At 35.7% G+C, this 15,275-nt stretch overlaps 1 protein-coding gene across 1 annotated transcript in view; it reads left to right on the forward strand.

The window, feature by feature from the left end:
- INPP4B (inositol polyphosphate-4-phosphatase type II B) overlaps positions 1-15,275 on the forward strand; it is a 235,260-nt gene that overhangs the window by 73,119 nt on the left and 146,866 nt on the right. Inside the window, 1 exon segment of the mRNA XM_032223560.1 lies at positions 14,504-14,731. Within this exon segment, the coding sequence (XP_032079451.1) occupies positions 14,504-14,731 (228 nt within the window).

The raw sequence follows: 15,275 nt of genomic DNA on the forward strand, positions 1-15,275 counted from the left end.
TGTTCACAATTGGAATTATTAAACTTGATTACTACTGAGTGGACACTGGCGATTCTAGTAGCATATGTGAGAACACCAGTAATTCTGAGTCTGAATAGAAACAAGTTTGGCTTTCATATGGGAAGCTTATATTGTAGAACCTCTGGTCACAACCATAATTCGTTCCATAACTTTGGTTGCAACCCTATTTGGTTTGTTTTGGGAATTTGGCGCTTACCCAAAAAAAATGGTGCGTAAGGGGAAATTGGCCATGAAATGTTTTATTTTTTAATTTTTAGGTCAGATCCTGATTTGGTTGTGGTTATAAGCATTCGTGACCAGAGATTCTACTGTATTGGGATAGCTTATATCTAGGGATAGTCTAGGGAGAAGGTGCAGTTGTGCTGTAAAAGGGATGACATATTTGGTTCAATTGTTTTAGATATCTAGATCCTAAATCCTCTGCTTAATTCAGCCAAGGTTTTATCAAGTCCCACAGCAGGGAGTGCTGACAAGGTGAGACTGCAGTATGTCAGAATATCATTAATTTGTCTTAAGATGGAAGAAAGCCTATCTAGCAAGATGAAATGGGTCTACACTTACTTACTTCGGTCAGAATCTAAGACGGCGAAATCTTAATCAGGTCCCAAGGGGAATACAGTCTAATTCTAGTTATGTTAGAACATGAAAAGTTGAAAAGGAATTTGTAGGAAGATTTGCAAGTATTTTAATTGAATTGCTTCTAAACTAGAACTAAACTTGTACATGCACATCTGAGCACCATACAACATCAAACCCAGAACTGTGGCTTTAAATATTTTAATAGCTTCTGGGACATAATTATTACAAAATTGATGTGCAAATTTAGCATTTGCAAGGAACAGTTTTGGGGCTTTTACTAGAAGCTCTTTTGTTTGAATAGATTATCAGATAGAATACTGAAAACTGATATCTAGATATTTAAGGGATTTTATTTGTTCATTCATTTAATATGCCACCCATCTAACTATCAAATGTGACTCTGAGCATCTTAAAATGCCATAAAAGCATAAATATAAAAAACATTAAAATTAAAACACTTAAATAAACGCTAAAAGCAAGGGAACTAATGGTACAGGGATGCCTTTTGTCTCTCACTCAACCAACCACATAGCGCACTGCCATCAGGACCATAGGTCAACCCAAGTAAGTAAGAGCCAAGTTACCTGCCAGCTGAGTAAGTAAGAGCCAAGTTACCTGCTAGTTACCTGTTTTAGTGAAGGGGGGAAAGTTGTGATACGTCACATGATGACAAAATGTCATTGCAAGTTTGATACCCCTGGTCTATATAATTAGGGTCTTAAAGTACTTTCTAAAAAATACCAATACTTTTTGTTTTGTAGTTTATTTCAAGGTGATCTCTTGAACAGAAAAATGATAGAGAAAACTCTTTAAAGTCATCTTTAAAGGTCTACTTTGGTTACTGACCTTATGGCTGCATCATCAAAGGAGAATTGGGCGTGGGCAAGGCAGGAGGATGAAATTCTGGCTTAGCAAATGTCCATCAATAGTGCTAATATAAATCTTAAATAATAGTTCAATTACAGCCTCGCTTAATACCTTTGCTAGTAGTTGTGCTGTGATAGACAGGTTTGTTAGTTTAAGAAGATGGCCAACTGTTGATCCTCTAGAGCCTTGTTGGCAAACCTATGGCACATGTGCCACAGGTGGCACACAGAGGCCTCTCTGTTGGCGAGTGAGCCCTAACTGAGCTCCAACAAGCATGCGCTACTGGTCAGCTGATTTTCGGGTCTCTGCAAAACACTATATAAGTCATCAGTATACATCCAACAAGAACAGGAAGTGCCTTACAGGAGTAGATAGAAGTAAATCCTAGAGAGGCAGGAAATGCATCACTGAACAATGGAGATGAATGCTAGAGAGGAATAAAACTGCATACAAGGCTGACATAAGTCCTGTAACTGCATAGGGATGCATGGGGGGGGAAGCGTGGGAGGGGGTGCGGCCCCCTGCATCCAATTTTTGGTTCCAGGAGGCTTTAGGGAGGGCTTCTAGTCCCATATTAAGGTGCTGGGAAGGGGTCTGTGCATGCACATTGTATTATGGGTGTGGGCACATGCACACGCACTGTTGTGTGTACGACAAAAAGATTAGCTATCATTGATCTAGAGGCATATTTATAGAACAAAATCAAAGGCTGTCTTTGGGTCTCTAAAGACTATATAATGATAATGATGATGTTATCCATTCAGTCATGTCTGATTCTTGGCGATTCTATCAGCCAGATCTCACCACAACTTCTAATCTTGTACTACTATTTTGAGTTTTTCTAAAACTTAAAGCACCAGCTTTGATGATAACCAGCCACCTTGTTCTTTGACAGCCTGGTTTCTTTTTACTGCTAAGTCTTCCAAACATAATTGCTTTCTCTATTGAATTCTCCTAATGGTATGACCCAAATAAGTAAGATGCAGCTTTGTGATATTGCCTTTCCAGTGACACATCTAGCACCCTAGTATTTGCTTGTTAGTCACCTTTGCTGTCCAAGGAATACATATAAGCCTTCTTTAGCACCATAGCTTAAATAAGTCACTTTTCCTCCTGCCTTGCTTTTTTAAGCTCCAACTTTCATAACCATAGGTAGCTGCAGGTAACACAATGGCATGGACTAACCTACGTTTGGTTGCCATTTTGATGTGCTTGCTTTTCCATATTCAACTCACGTTCATCATTGCTGTGTCACCCAGTGCAATCCCACATTTTATTTCTGTGCTCCATTCAACCCTTAGCGCTATCTGTGATTCATGGATTCTTTTCCATGTATTCTATTGCTTTACTGTTAATTTCTATTTTGATGTTTCCATTTCTTGCAGTTTGGTCTTTTTGATGTTCAGAAAGAGACCAAAATTCACACATTTTTCTTTGATTTTCTTGATCAGATATTCCAGGCCTTCTTTGGTTTCTGGGAGTAGAGTTGTATTATTAGCATATTGAAAATTGTTGATCCTTTTTTCCTACAATATTTATTTCATTTTTTGATTATTCAAGATCTAGCTTCCTCATTATCATTTTGGCATACAGATTGAATAAGAAGAGGGAGAGAATGCAATCTTAAACCAATTGGTGTCTCCATATGGTATTTGCACAGTGCTTTCCTGATTTATCTACAATGATTGCACCAACTTGACTAGATGTGTTGGTAGCTTCAGGTTTTGCAGGGCTCTCCACAGGTTCAATGCAATTAACACAATTGAAGGCTTTCTTGAAGTCAATAAAGTACATGAAAATGATTTTTGGGCTGACAATAATATTTACTGTCATATTTACTGACAGTTACAGTATGCAGTATGATATTGATCCATAGTTAAAAGTTTGGAGCTACAGCTTGCTTGCCTTAGGCCAAAATGTTTTTGGCGGACATCCAGTCCAGAAGTTTGTTAATATAGAAATGTAGCATGTAATATATTATTGGAGACATATTGGATCACATTTGATAGATTTCTTGTAAATAGGAATAATCATAGATTTAATCCATCTTTGCAGACACATAAGAAATTATTTATGGCTTTGAAGGTGGAAGCAAGTACATATGTCCATCATGTAGTGTTTTAGGAATGCTGGTAGGTCTAAATATTTACCAGAAGCTTTGATATTTTCCAGTTAGTTTTTGGACTTCTGGGATAAAAACAAAGGCCATCAAAGAGCGGTTCATAAAATAGATAAAAGGAAGTTTAATGCCTTCAGATGTGGTGTATAAATTACAGAAATATCCAGTCCAAGATTCAAGAGAAATTGAATTCCAATTACCAACCTAATCCAAAGGGAGAGTCCCCCCAAAAGCCAAGACACAGATAAGGACAATGGCATCACCCTCCTCCCTTACATCAAAGGCACCACAAATAAAATCAGCAAATTTCTCTACAAACACAATATCAAGACAGCCTTCAACACTGACCAAAAATAGCCAACATCTTAAGAAACCCCAAAGACAAAATCTAGCTAGAAAACCAAGGAGTCTACGAAATACCAGGCAAAATCTGCCCTGAAACATACATAGGACAAACAAACAGGAGAATAAATGCACACATCGCAGAACAAAGGAACGCAGTAAGAAAAAAAGAAAAATCTTCCTCCCTTTTCCAACACCGTAAAGCTATAGGACATGAAATTAATTTTGAAGGAGCCAGGTTAATCTCCAAAACTGAACACTTCAACAAGAGAATAATTATGGAAGCTATCGAAATAGAGAAACACCCCCACAACATGAATAAATGTGACGATACCTCCCGCCTACCAGACATCTTGAAACCAGCCTGAGTCAACAAACGAGCCCCACCCACCACCTAGGCCATTACAACATGAAACAACGGACACACAGCCAGCACTAATCAGCACCAATCTACCAATCATGATACAACTACACAACCAATCATTCCACTTACTGAAACAGAGACAGAACTCCACCCCCCACCAAGATTTATAGAAAGACAGCAGCTCCGACCACCCTTTAAGCCCAAAACCCAGTCTGAAGATGGCGAGTGAGACCTCGCCGAAATGTTGCCAAGACAATCTCAATCTTACATGGAAAAAGACCCAAATACAACAAGACCAGCATACCTACACCCGTGAAAATCTACAAAAACAATGTATGTATGTATGTATGTATGTATGTATGTATGTATGTATGTATGTATGTATATTAGATTTCTTTTACAACCCCTGGTATGCCCAAATATGGGAGGAAGATCACCACTTCCACTCTTTGTCCTTCGGCTCGTCACAAGAGACCATCCAGGCAGAAACCCAATATTTTTACTGTTGCCTTTTTGTTACATTTTGTTCTATTTGTGCTGATAAATAAATAAAGGGAGACTAGTATAGATCTATTTCAAGCTATTTAGCTCTCATCAGCTAGCCATACCCTTATTTGGATTTGAACCTGGGCTATATTACATACTAGGCAGACTTCTTAGCCATTAGGCCACAGGCTCTTATCCATTATCAGCGAAGCCAGGGTGAAAGGTATCTATTAGATTTCTTTTACAACCCCTGGTATGCCCAGGCAGAAACCCAATATTTTTACTGTTGTCTTTTTGTTAGAACAAATAGAACAAAATGTAACAAAAAGGCAACAATAAAAATATTGGGTTTCTGCCTGAATGGTCTCTTGTGACGAGCCGAAGGACAGAGAGTGGAAGTGGTGATCTTCCTCCCATATTTGGGCATACCGGGGGTTGTAAAAGAAATCTAATAGATACCTTTCACCCTGGCTTCGCTGATAACGGATAAGAGCCTGTGGCCTAATGGCTAAGAAGTCTGCCTAGTATGTAATATAGCCCAGGTTCAAATCCCAATAAGGGTATGGCTAGCTGATGAGAGCTAAATAGCTTGAAATAGATCTATACTAGTCTCCCTTTATTTATTTATCAGCACAAATAGAACAGAATATATATATATATATATATATATATATATATATATATATATAGATAGATAGATAGATAGATAGATAGATAGATAGATAGATAGATATAGATATAGATATAGATATAGATATAGATATAGATATAGATATAGATATAGATATAGATATATAGATGATATAGATATAGATATAGATATAGATATATAGATATAGATATATAGATATATATAGTGTAATATTTTGGAAGCATGCCCAGCGCCTGTTCAGAATTCTACTTCAGACTCCCAGTCTCCAAATAAGATTAACTGTTCTATTGGCTCTAGACCAAGGACATATACAAGTTACAGAATTGGTTGTTTCACTGAATTTCCCAAGAGCTCCATCCCTTTAAGACTTTACTTTGAAGGAAGCACTAAAATCTATGATTTTTGTTTAACGAGAATCCTAGTTTATGTTCTCATTAGTGTTATCTTAGACTTGCAAATTGGACGATAATTTATACTAGGCCACTAAAAACACCCTAGAAGTTAATATTTTTAAGCTTCCATTGCATGTGGTGAACATCACGGTAAATATATATATTCTCTTGCTGTCCTCAGTCCTCTGTATAATTTTAAGAAGCTAGTAGTCACTTGCTGTCATTCTTACCTTCCATGCACACATAATTTTGAATCTTAACAGTTTTCTAGGTTACTTAATGCAGCAGATCCTGAAAAAGGCCTCATGAGTTCTGCTGAATTGATTTGCTGGCTTTTGGCATACTTGAAACATAGCACTCTTATAGGTGAACAAAATTCACCGGGGGAAAATGATAAGCCTTCAAGTTTCACCTTTTTTTCCTGTCAATTTATGCTGGATGCTGTAAACCGGCCTTTTATTCTGTCTTATACTTCTGGTTACTTGAAGGTCAATTTGAATCACAGGAACTCAGCTCTTGAACTATTTCAATGTGCTAGTTTCAGATCTCATAATTTGTCTAAAGAGTTTTATTGGAGCACTGACTTTTTTTCTGCTATGTATTTGGCTTTTTGAACATTGCCATTTGGTGATAACCATTTCTACAAAACATCTACAAAACTCTACAATTTAAACTTACATTTTATCCTAAAGTATTGAGCATAAAAAGCTTTTATATCAGATCATGTAAAGATACCCACCTAGAGAAAAATTTAAATATCAACACCAGAAGATACACAGAATTATAGAAACTGTAGAAAGGATTCCAAATCTAGGCCAAATTCTGCATTTTGGAATTAAGAGAACTGTTGCAGTTTTATGCATTCCTTTTCTTCTCTCTTTTCAGATACTAATCAATTCTATTTCTGAATTTCTTCATACTCTATATGAATTAAAAAACATTGCAGTTAGTGCTATCTTCAATTCCATAATTTCTAAATTTCAAATAATAGAGCCTGAAATGCTTTATAAATCAGATAATAAAAAAATCACATAGCTTGATCTTGAACTTTATTGTCTGAGGACACGGTAATTAATATGGGTACTTAAAATATCCTGGTCGTTTATTCAAAAACAAGGGAAAGGATGTAAATGTATGTCTTTCAGTTTATCATGCATATAATTTTCTGAAATCTAGAAAGACAGATTCTGTCCTGCCTTACTTACTGTACTATGTAAAGTGAATATAGATGATCAGGATACTAGGTATAAATAGTAATATAAAATATAAAAATAATGTTTGTGCGTATAACACAGTTGGCCTCCTTATCCCCATTAAACATAGACCTGTAGAGGAGAGTTGACTTACAAGGTATGTGGGTACTGTTAATAAAGCTTCAAATATTTGGATGTCCATCATGTAGAAAACAGGACAGAATTACCTTTTAGAGATGATGAAGTTTCTTTTGTTATTTTTTAAACAGACACTAAGTGGAACTGTTTAAAAGCAGAACCTTTCAGGCTAGATGAGCATTATTATGCATAGCAGAAACCAGACATGATCGCAAATGTCAAGCATGGAGTTGGTGATGTTTTAGTTTGGAGTTGAGTTGCTGCTTTTAGATAGGGACAGCTTGGCATCATTTGTGAATTCTGCTACATATCTAAAAATTCAATAGGAGAGTATCAGTCCATTTGTCTTGTCAGTTGAAACTGAAGAGTAGTGGGTCATTGGGCCAGACATAGACCACAGCCTTATAAGCAAGGTTTTGAAAAAAATAGCATTTTGGAATGGACAAGTCAAAGTTCAATTGTAAATCTTACGTAATGATTGTGATAGCATCCAAAACACAGATGAATCTAGAAAACTGTCAAGTGTATTAGCTGAATGCATTTCCTATGGAAAAGTAAGCTGAAATTCCTATCCAGCATTATGAGAGACTGATTGTCAATTAAAACTAGATAATTTTAGTTGCTGCAGTTGAAGATGGTTACGATCGTTTATTGACTCTAAAGGCACAGTGACTTTTATAATATCCATATGTTGAATTATTTGGTTTATGAAATAAGACAAGCACCAATTTTGGTGTTACCTCTTTACTCGGGCATTCCGATAATATTCACTGACGACAATATGCAGACATTCAACAAGTATGAAAGTGGGCAAATGATTTTTCATAAAATTGTAAACTCTGCATAGAATAATTCTTTTTATAAAGATGTCATGCTAGGGTATTTGTTGAAAGGAATTTGAAAACTCCCAAAACTTATTAATGATCCTAATTTGGATTTTAGGACTACTAATTATAAAATTTAGATTTCTAATGTTTATTTTCTTTTGTCAAAAATATTGTAATTGCACCTCTGTGTTCCACGCTTCCTTTCATTATGACATTATGGATAAAAACCAAATAAGCTTACTGCTAATGAGTTGCTAACTAATAAATATATCTATTTGTAACACACATTCCAATTATAATTTAATGAATATAAAATAATACTTTGAAAACATTTAAAAGTTTAAAAACATAACAGTTTTGGATGAATTCAGAACAGCTGCAGACTCATTTTTTATAGTATCTTCTGTTAGTGTCTGCACAAGATCATAAACCTCTTATGGGGCTATAAAGTTATTCAAACCATGAGATTATATTACAAGATTTTAGAACCATGGAGCCAGTGGTAAAATTAATACCAACCTACATCTTATCTGTAGTTAGCTTGATAATTTATATTTTTCAGATGAATTAGTGTAATATATCTGTTGAACACTAACTAGTATGGACAACAATTGTAAAACACATCTGTCAAATGGTTAAACCCAAGAGAGTTATGCAGCAGTGTAATATCGTCTAATGGAAATAAATCATAGTGGCACCAAGTAATTTATGAATCAGAAGGATATTTGGTTTATTCCTATATTTATAACCAATTATAGGAAAACATTCATCTGTATAAGGATGGACAGATAGAGCTATTTGTAATTCTGTATTCTTACAAAGTTGTAACTAGTTTATTTTTGTCTGATCATTGGGGTGATAACTGCAGGTTTTGCTGATGGAAAGGAAAAAGGGAATGGAGTTTCTGCGAATCATAATCACTACTCGCTGGTCATAACTGATTATAGAGGGCAGTGTTCATCTCCATTTCAAGGGCCATTGAGCCTGCGCTATCTGATGACGTTTCTATGGTCATGTGGCCAGTGTAATGTCACAGAGCACTGTTTCCTCCCCATTGAAGTGGTACTTATCTATCTACTTGCATTTGCATGCTTTGGAATGGCTACTTTGGCAGGAGCTTGGTAAATATGGGAGCTCACCCCATCATACAATACTCGTGTTTCAAACCCAGGCTCTCAGCTTTCCAGCTGATATGCCCAGTGTCTTAACCATTGAGGCATTGTGCCACCTATATTTGCTGATGTGGAGGGATCGAAACTAGAAGAATCTTGTCTCACTTCCATTCCTAATTCCACACTCATCATAATTTAAGCAATTTATTGTATTTTAAATGCAATAAAGGTGCTTTGGAGAATAGCTTGTGAATAGCTTAGTTCTAGGTTTAGAACTAGAACTAGAAGAAATTTTCTGACAGAACAATTAATCAGTGGAACAACTTGCCTCCAGAAGTGTTGAATGTTCCAAGACTGGAAGTTTTTAAAAAGAGATTTGATAACCAATTGTCTGAAATGGTATAGAGTTTCCTACCTAAGCAGGAGGTTGGACTGGAAGACCTCCAGGATCGCTTCCAACTCTGTTATTCTATCTACTCTATTCTACTCTTTTATTACAACCTTTATAACATATACTTTTCCACATTTATGTTATTTTCAATCACTTTTATGCTACTCTTTTTTCTAAAAGTTGATTTTTATTTGTAATTACATTATTTTATGTACTGCTTACATTAAAGAAGGTACCTGAAACCAATGTGTGATGTATCGTATGGACTTATTACCAATTCCCATGCATCTGATTATCAGTGACATCTTGTCAGCCCTTTGAGATAGTCCAGAAGGAAGCATTAATGACAAGTATTAATATTGCTTTTATTGTAAAGTTACAGTAACAAAATTGTACAATTATGTATATCACAGAAATAAATAACTTTCCCCTGATGCCTTAAAACTGTTCGTGCTCATGCATGAAATGATTGCACCTTTACTCTCACATTCAGCCACCTTTTTACTTCAAATGTTAAGAGCAGCCCTTGTCCACTAAAAAGCTGCCTTGCTATTATTGACTGGTCCTTTCAAGGGGGATGAAGAATAGGATAACATACTACCATGGTCTGATAGTAAAATGCTAGTCTTATCTGTATAAATGTGTTTCTGTTTTAAAACTTTATTAAATAATGCAAAAGACAAAGATTCAATTGTTAATTCATCCTATTGTTTTGCTAAAGTCGATGATGAAATTATATGGAAAAGCAAACTCACCATGGCTATTTGAAGAATGAAAGTTAGAGTTACGTTAAATATACAAATTTGAGGAAGAACAAACCAAGTATATTATGAACAAAAGCAACCAGAAAGGCATTATTGAAAAACTAATGGTAAGTCAAACTTGTCTATGGCTTAGGTAGCTATATATTCTTTTTTGACAATAAAATGGGATTTTTTTTCTAATTTAAATTGGTTCCATCCAGATGTTCAAATTTTTGTTCTTGGGTTTTTGAGAATTTACAACTCTATATATGTAATGCCAATTAAATGTTACAAAATTCGAGACTCATGTAATTGTAAAGGTTAAAATCCATTAAAAAGGTATGCAAATGCAAGAACATGGGGGGAATTCTTATATTTGAGATCAGTATAGGTAGTCCTCAACTTACGACCACAATTCACAAAATTTTCACTTCTAAGCAAGTTAAGTGAGTTGTTAAGTGAGTTTTGTCCCAGTTTACAACCTTTTGTGCCACAATTGTTCAAGGAATCTCTACAGTTCTTAAGTGACTCACACCCTCATTAATTCAGCTCCCCTGCCATTGATTTTGCTTGGGAGAAGCTGGGTGGGAAGGTCATGGTGACCACATATCCATGGAACAGTGCAACTTTCATAAATGCATACCAAATGCCTGAGTTTTGATCACATAATGTCCTAAGTATGAAAACTATCATAAGTCATTTTCAGTGCCATTGTAACTTCAAATGATAACTAAATAAATGAATGTAAATTGGGGACTACCTGTAACAGAAAGACATCTGAGGAGATCTTGTTTATTCTACATTGTTAGTTCTACTAAGAGTACATGTACATTATGTAAAAATATTCATAGTCTACATAATAAACAAACATAGTTCAGTTGACAGAGGTGTAGAAAAATAAAAGAAATGCCAAACTAATTGTAAAACGAATAGGAACTTTTAAAAACATAAGAAACCTTAAAATATATGTCATTTAATATTTCTTGACCAGCTGGCAGAAAACAACATTGAGTAATTAACTAGAGTCAAATGGCAGACAACCATATTTGTCTTAGGAAAATTTAGACAGTTGATACTCAGGAGAAGACCGGCCAAAAACCTAGAACTGATGTAGAATAACTATATCTCCACAACATAACTGAATAGTATCTCCTCTTAGGTTTGTGCAGATTGTAGTTGTGAATAAATTTATTGACTGACATATTAACATATGAAAGAACAGATGTTAAAAATACCATAACAGTCAATGTGAATAAATAAATTAATGAATGTAATAAACCGACACCCATTTAGTGCAAATAATGTTACCTACTCAGGTAATGAAATATCTCCAAGCAAACAACGAAGCCCAGAGTTCAACCCTGATTAATATATATGTATGTGTATGTATATGTATATGTATATATACACACATACACACACACAATACCGAGGAAATGTAGTGTGTGTGTGTGTGGGGGGGTGTACACACAAATATATACTACATTTCCTTTGTTTTATTTATTTATTTGTTTGTTTGTTTATTTATATGTAGATCAGGGTTGAACTCTGGCCTTCATTGTTTGCTTGGAGAGGTATCATATTATATATGAAATTTTGTATTACATGCTTTACACTAAAATACAATTGTCTGAACTTTTTGATCTTTCTCTCTTTTCTTCTTTTCTGTTTCTTTGTTCCTTTATATAGCTCATTTCCTTTATATAGCTCAGTAAATTGGGGGCAGGTCTTTTCTATACTTATGTAGACCTTGGAATTTTCTAGTCGGGTATACCATTTCAGCAAAGCAAGTCAATGGCTTCTCTTAACCAATAGTTTAAATGTAGGTATGATATTGATATTACATCTTACACTGGCAAATGTGTTTAGGATGTATATTATGAAAGTATTTGTTCTTTATAGTTTGAATATTAGCATGCATGTAATTGATGCATAAGCTATCAGATTGTGTATTTGTTTCTGCTGCTACAAAAATAAGGAAAAAATGGGAAAGCTGTGCTTTCACATATTTTATCACACATCTGATTGTTCAGCTTCCTTTCTCCTGCAGCATCGGTATATCCTGACAATCACATACTTCACTTGATGTTTTTATCTCACAAATGCATCAACTGTTGGGAGGTTTTTTTAGTTAATTATTATCTCAGAAAGTTAATATATATAATGCAATGGTTATTGCAGCTGATAGTTTTCAACAAACTTTGAACATTTGATTTAATTTGTATATTTTGCTTTCTCCATTAGCCTCCTATTGGCATCGTAAATAGCTCTGGCAATTGCTCAGTTGGCGATATTGTGCAAGTAGTTTCTTTCAATTTGTCAAGATTTCTATCAATAGGTGAGGCACAATAAAGGAAACTGCTTAGGAGAATCTCAGGATGTCTTTTTTTTTAACTTTTGGAGCCTGACATCTATGAAGGTATGAAAAACTTTACCTCCGTAATTTCTCTTTACAACGTGGCAACAAAGAAATCAGCGTTGCTGCTGGCACACTGTAATGCCAGGTAATTTCAAATAGCCTATTGTCATACTCCATATTGTCCTTCTCTTGATTAGTTTCACCTGTAGACAACAAAATAGCCACCAATAACTCCTCTGATTTATTTTGGTTTGTTTGTTTGATAGCTTAGAGTTAATATACTTTTGGGGCGTTATAGGCTGAGCCATTGATAGCCATTACTGACTTTAGCAAGACATGGTAAATCTTTGAATCTTTCATGAAATTACCCCCAAGGTTATGGAAGAAATGCAGTCTTCACAAGGTATTTAGAAAAGATTGGCAAAAGAGAAGAGGTAGCACAAATTCCTGCAGCTCAAAGTTAAATTATTCTAGCAAGCTTTGTAATTCCTTTTAATTTGTCATAACTAGTTGATAGTAGTGATGAAGGGAATATGGATATTCTTTTCCCAAGATCAGACATTACATGGGCAAAAAGCACTAATCCCTCCAGTTCTATAGTAGAATTCCTTATATCTCTGAAGATCAGAGCTCTTGTTTTGCTCATTTTGGGGAAACTGAGACAAGGGAAGGAGGAATTGTTCCAGGGAAGGTTTCAAGTGTTATAATTCCCAGACAGTCTGACTTTCATTGACAAGGTTAGGGTTAGCAGAGTTCTGACAGGAATATATACAACTTGAAATGTATAGCTTCAATAAAAACAAATAATGAATACTTGTTTCTCAAATGAATCTCAAAAATACATTTGATTAATTCTGTTCAGACTACAAAAATTTTTAAGTTAAAAGTATGAACAAACCTCTTGCTGAAATTCTAAATACGAAACTTGGTTTTTACACGATCAAAAGTAAACAACTCAAAATAAAATTCAGTTGTTACAAAAAAAAAAAAAAAACCAGGAATGGATGGAAATTGTATTTCCTACCAAAGAGATTTTTTTTCTAGCCCTTTACCTAAAGTGGACAGGAGAAATAACAGGAAAAAAATTGAACACTGATCGTTACACATTGAGCTTGCATTTTATACACTGCAGTTGGTGGAATTGTTTTGTAATGATGTTATAGTTTTGTAACAGTAAATCTACTCATCTGAGCTTTTACCTCCAGGGAAATATGCTTTTGCAGTTCTTTGTCTTGCCAAGAGAGGACTGAAAAAATGTACCAAATAGAGCCATGAAGGCAAACCTATGGCACCCATGCCACGGGTGGCACGTAGAGCTCTCTCTGCGGACTTGCGAGCCATTGCCTCAGCTCAGTTTCACCTTGCATATGTGTGTGCCTCCCGCTGGCTAGCTGGTTTTCGGGTCTCTGCTGTGCATGCGTGAGGGGGATGAGACATATGTGGGAGATGCGCATGCATGAGTGGTGGGTGGGGATGCATGTGAGGTCACAGTACATGTGTCGGGATGAGGCCCATGTATGGGGTCATGAGCACATGTGTGGGGGTCACATGTGCATGTGAGGGGCAGGTGGGGACATATGGGAGAAGCGCATGTGTGAGGGGCAGGGTGCACATGTGGGGGGGTCACATGTACATTGCATTATGGGTGATTGCGTGTGCACACGTGCCTTTGGCACTCGACAAAAAGGTTAGCCATCACTGAAATAGAGGTTTCATGCTGCCATCTACTTCTAGGATTGGTTATGAAACACCAGCTTGATTATTTATGCTTTGGTAACAGGAGGGAAATATGTGCAAAATTGTTGCTAGAAACATCATGTTGCTAATTTTCAAAAAGATGTATGGTAAAGTTTGGATTAATGGAACTTCGTCAAATGTTTTCTTTTTCTTTTTTTCATCAAATGTTTTCTGAACACAGAATTTCAGTCTGGAGACCCAGATCTTTATCTTAAAGCTGCACCAAGGACTAAGACTGGCTGTGAATCTTGGGCTGTTGGCACCCAGGTAAATTCTGAAGAACTGCGAATTCAAATTTGGTGGCTTGAGAGATTGACTATGGATATCAAGGAAGAGAGAGCACCGGAGGAAGAACAGCAGTTTATTCCATCTGCACAGGCGGATAATTATGCAGAGTCTAAACTCACACGTAAGTAAATCCAGTATATAAGCTGTCTGCTGTATCATGATCCTGTGAATGATTTAGAAAAACTCATTCTAAATGTGTAGGTACTCACTTTCATAAAATATCATAGATAAAATATATTTCCATTTTACAAATTGGCAACAGGATTTGGAGAATGATTAGCTCCAAATCTCATATCTCAGTCTGCTGAACCCTGTTGATTGTACTTCTGAATCATTAGATATTTAGGTTAGTGTGCTCATCATTGCTCTATTACTGTGAAACTGCTTCAAAAAGCTTTACAACAGCTAATGATGTAGTAACAGCTACATTTGCTGTTCTAAATGAAGTAGCAAAAGTCTCGATATCCTAAATTAAGCATACTAAATTAAGCATGTTGGCTTTGACAGCAGCCTTCCACAGGCTAAAAAACCATTCATTGGAATTTATGACATTTAGACAAACAAATTTCATTTTAAAATTCTTCATAATTTAAGTTGTAACCTTATTTTGCCTTGTAATATTTCTCTGTTAGATTTATGTGCCGCCCATCCTACTGTAGCCGTGA

Source organism: Thamnophis elegans, chromosome 9, assembly GCF_009769535.1.
Source record: "Thamnophis elegans isolate rThaEle1 chromosome 9, rThaEle1.pri, whole genome shotgun sequence".
Taxonomy (NCBI): Eukaryota; Metazoa; Chordata; class Lepidosauria; order Squamata; family Colubridae; genus Thamnophis; species Thamnophis elegans.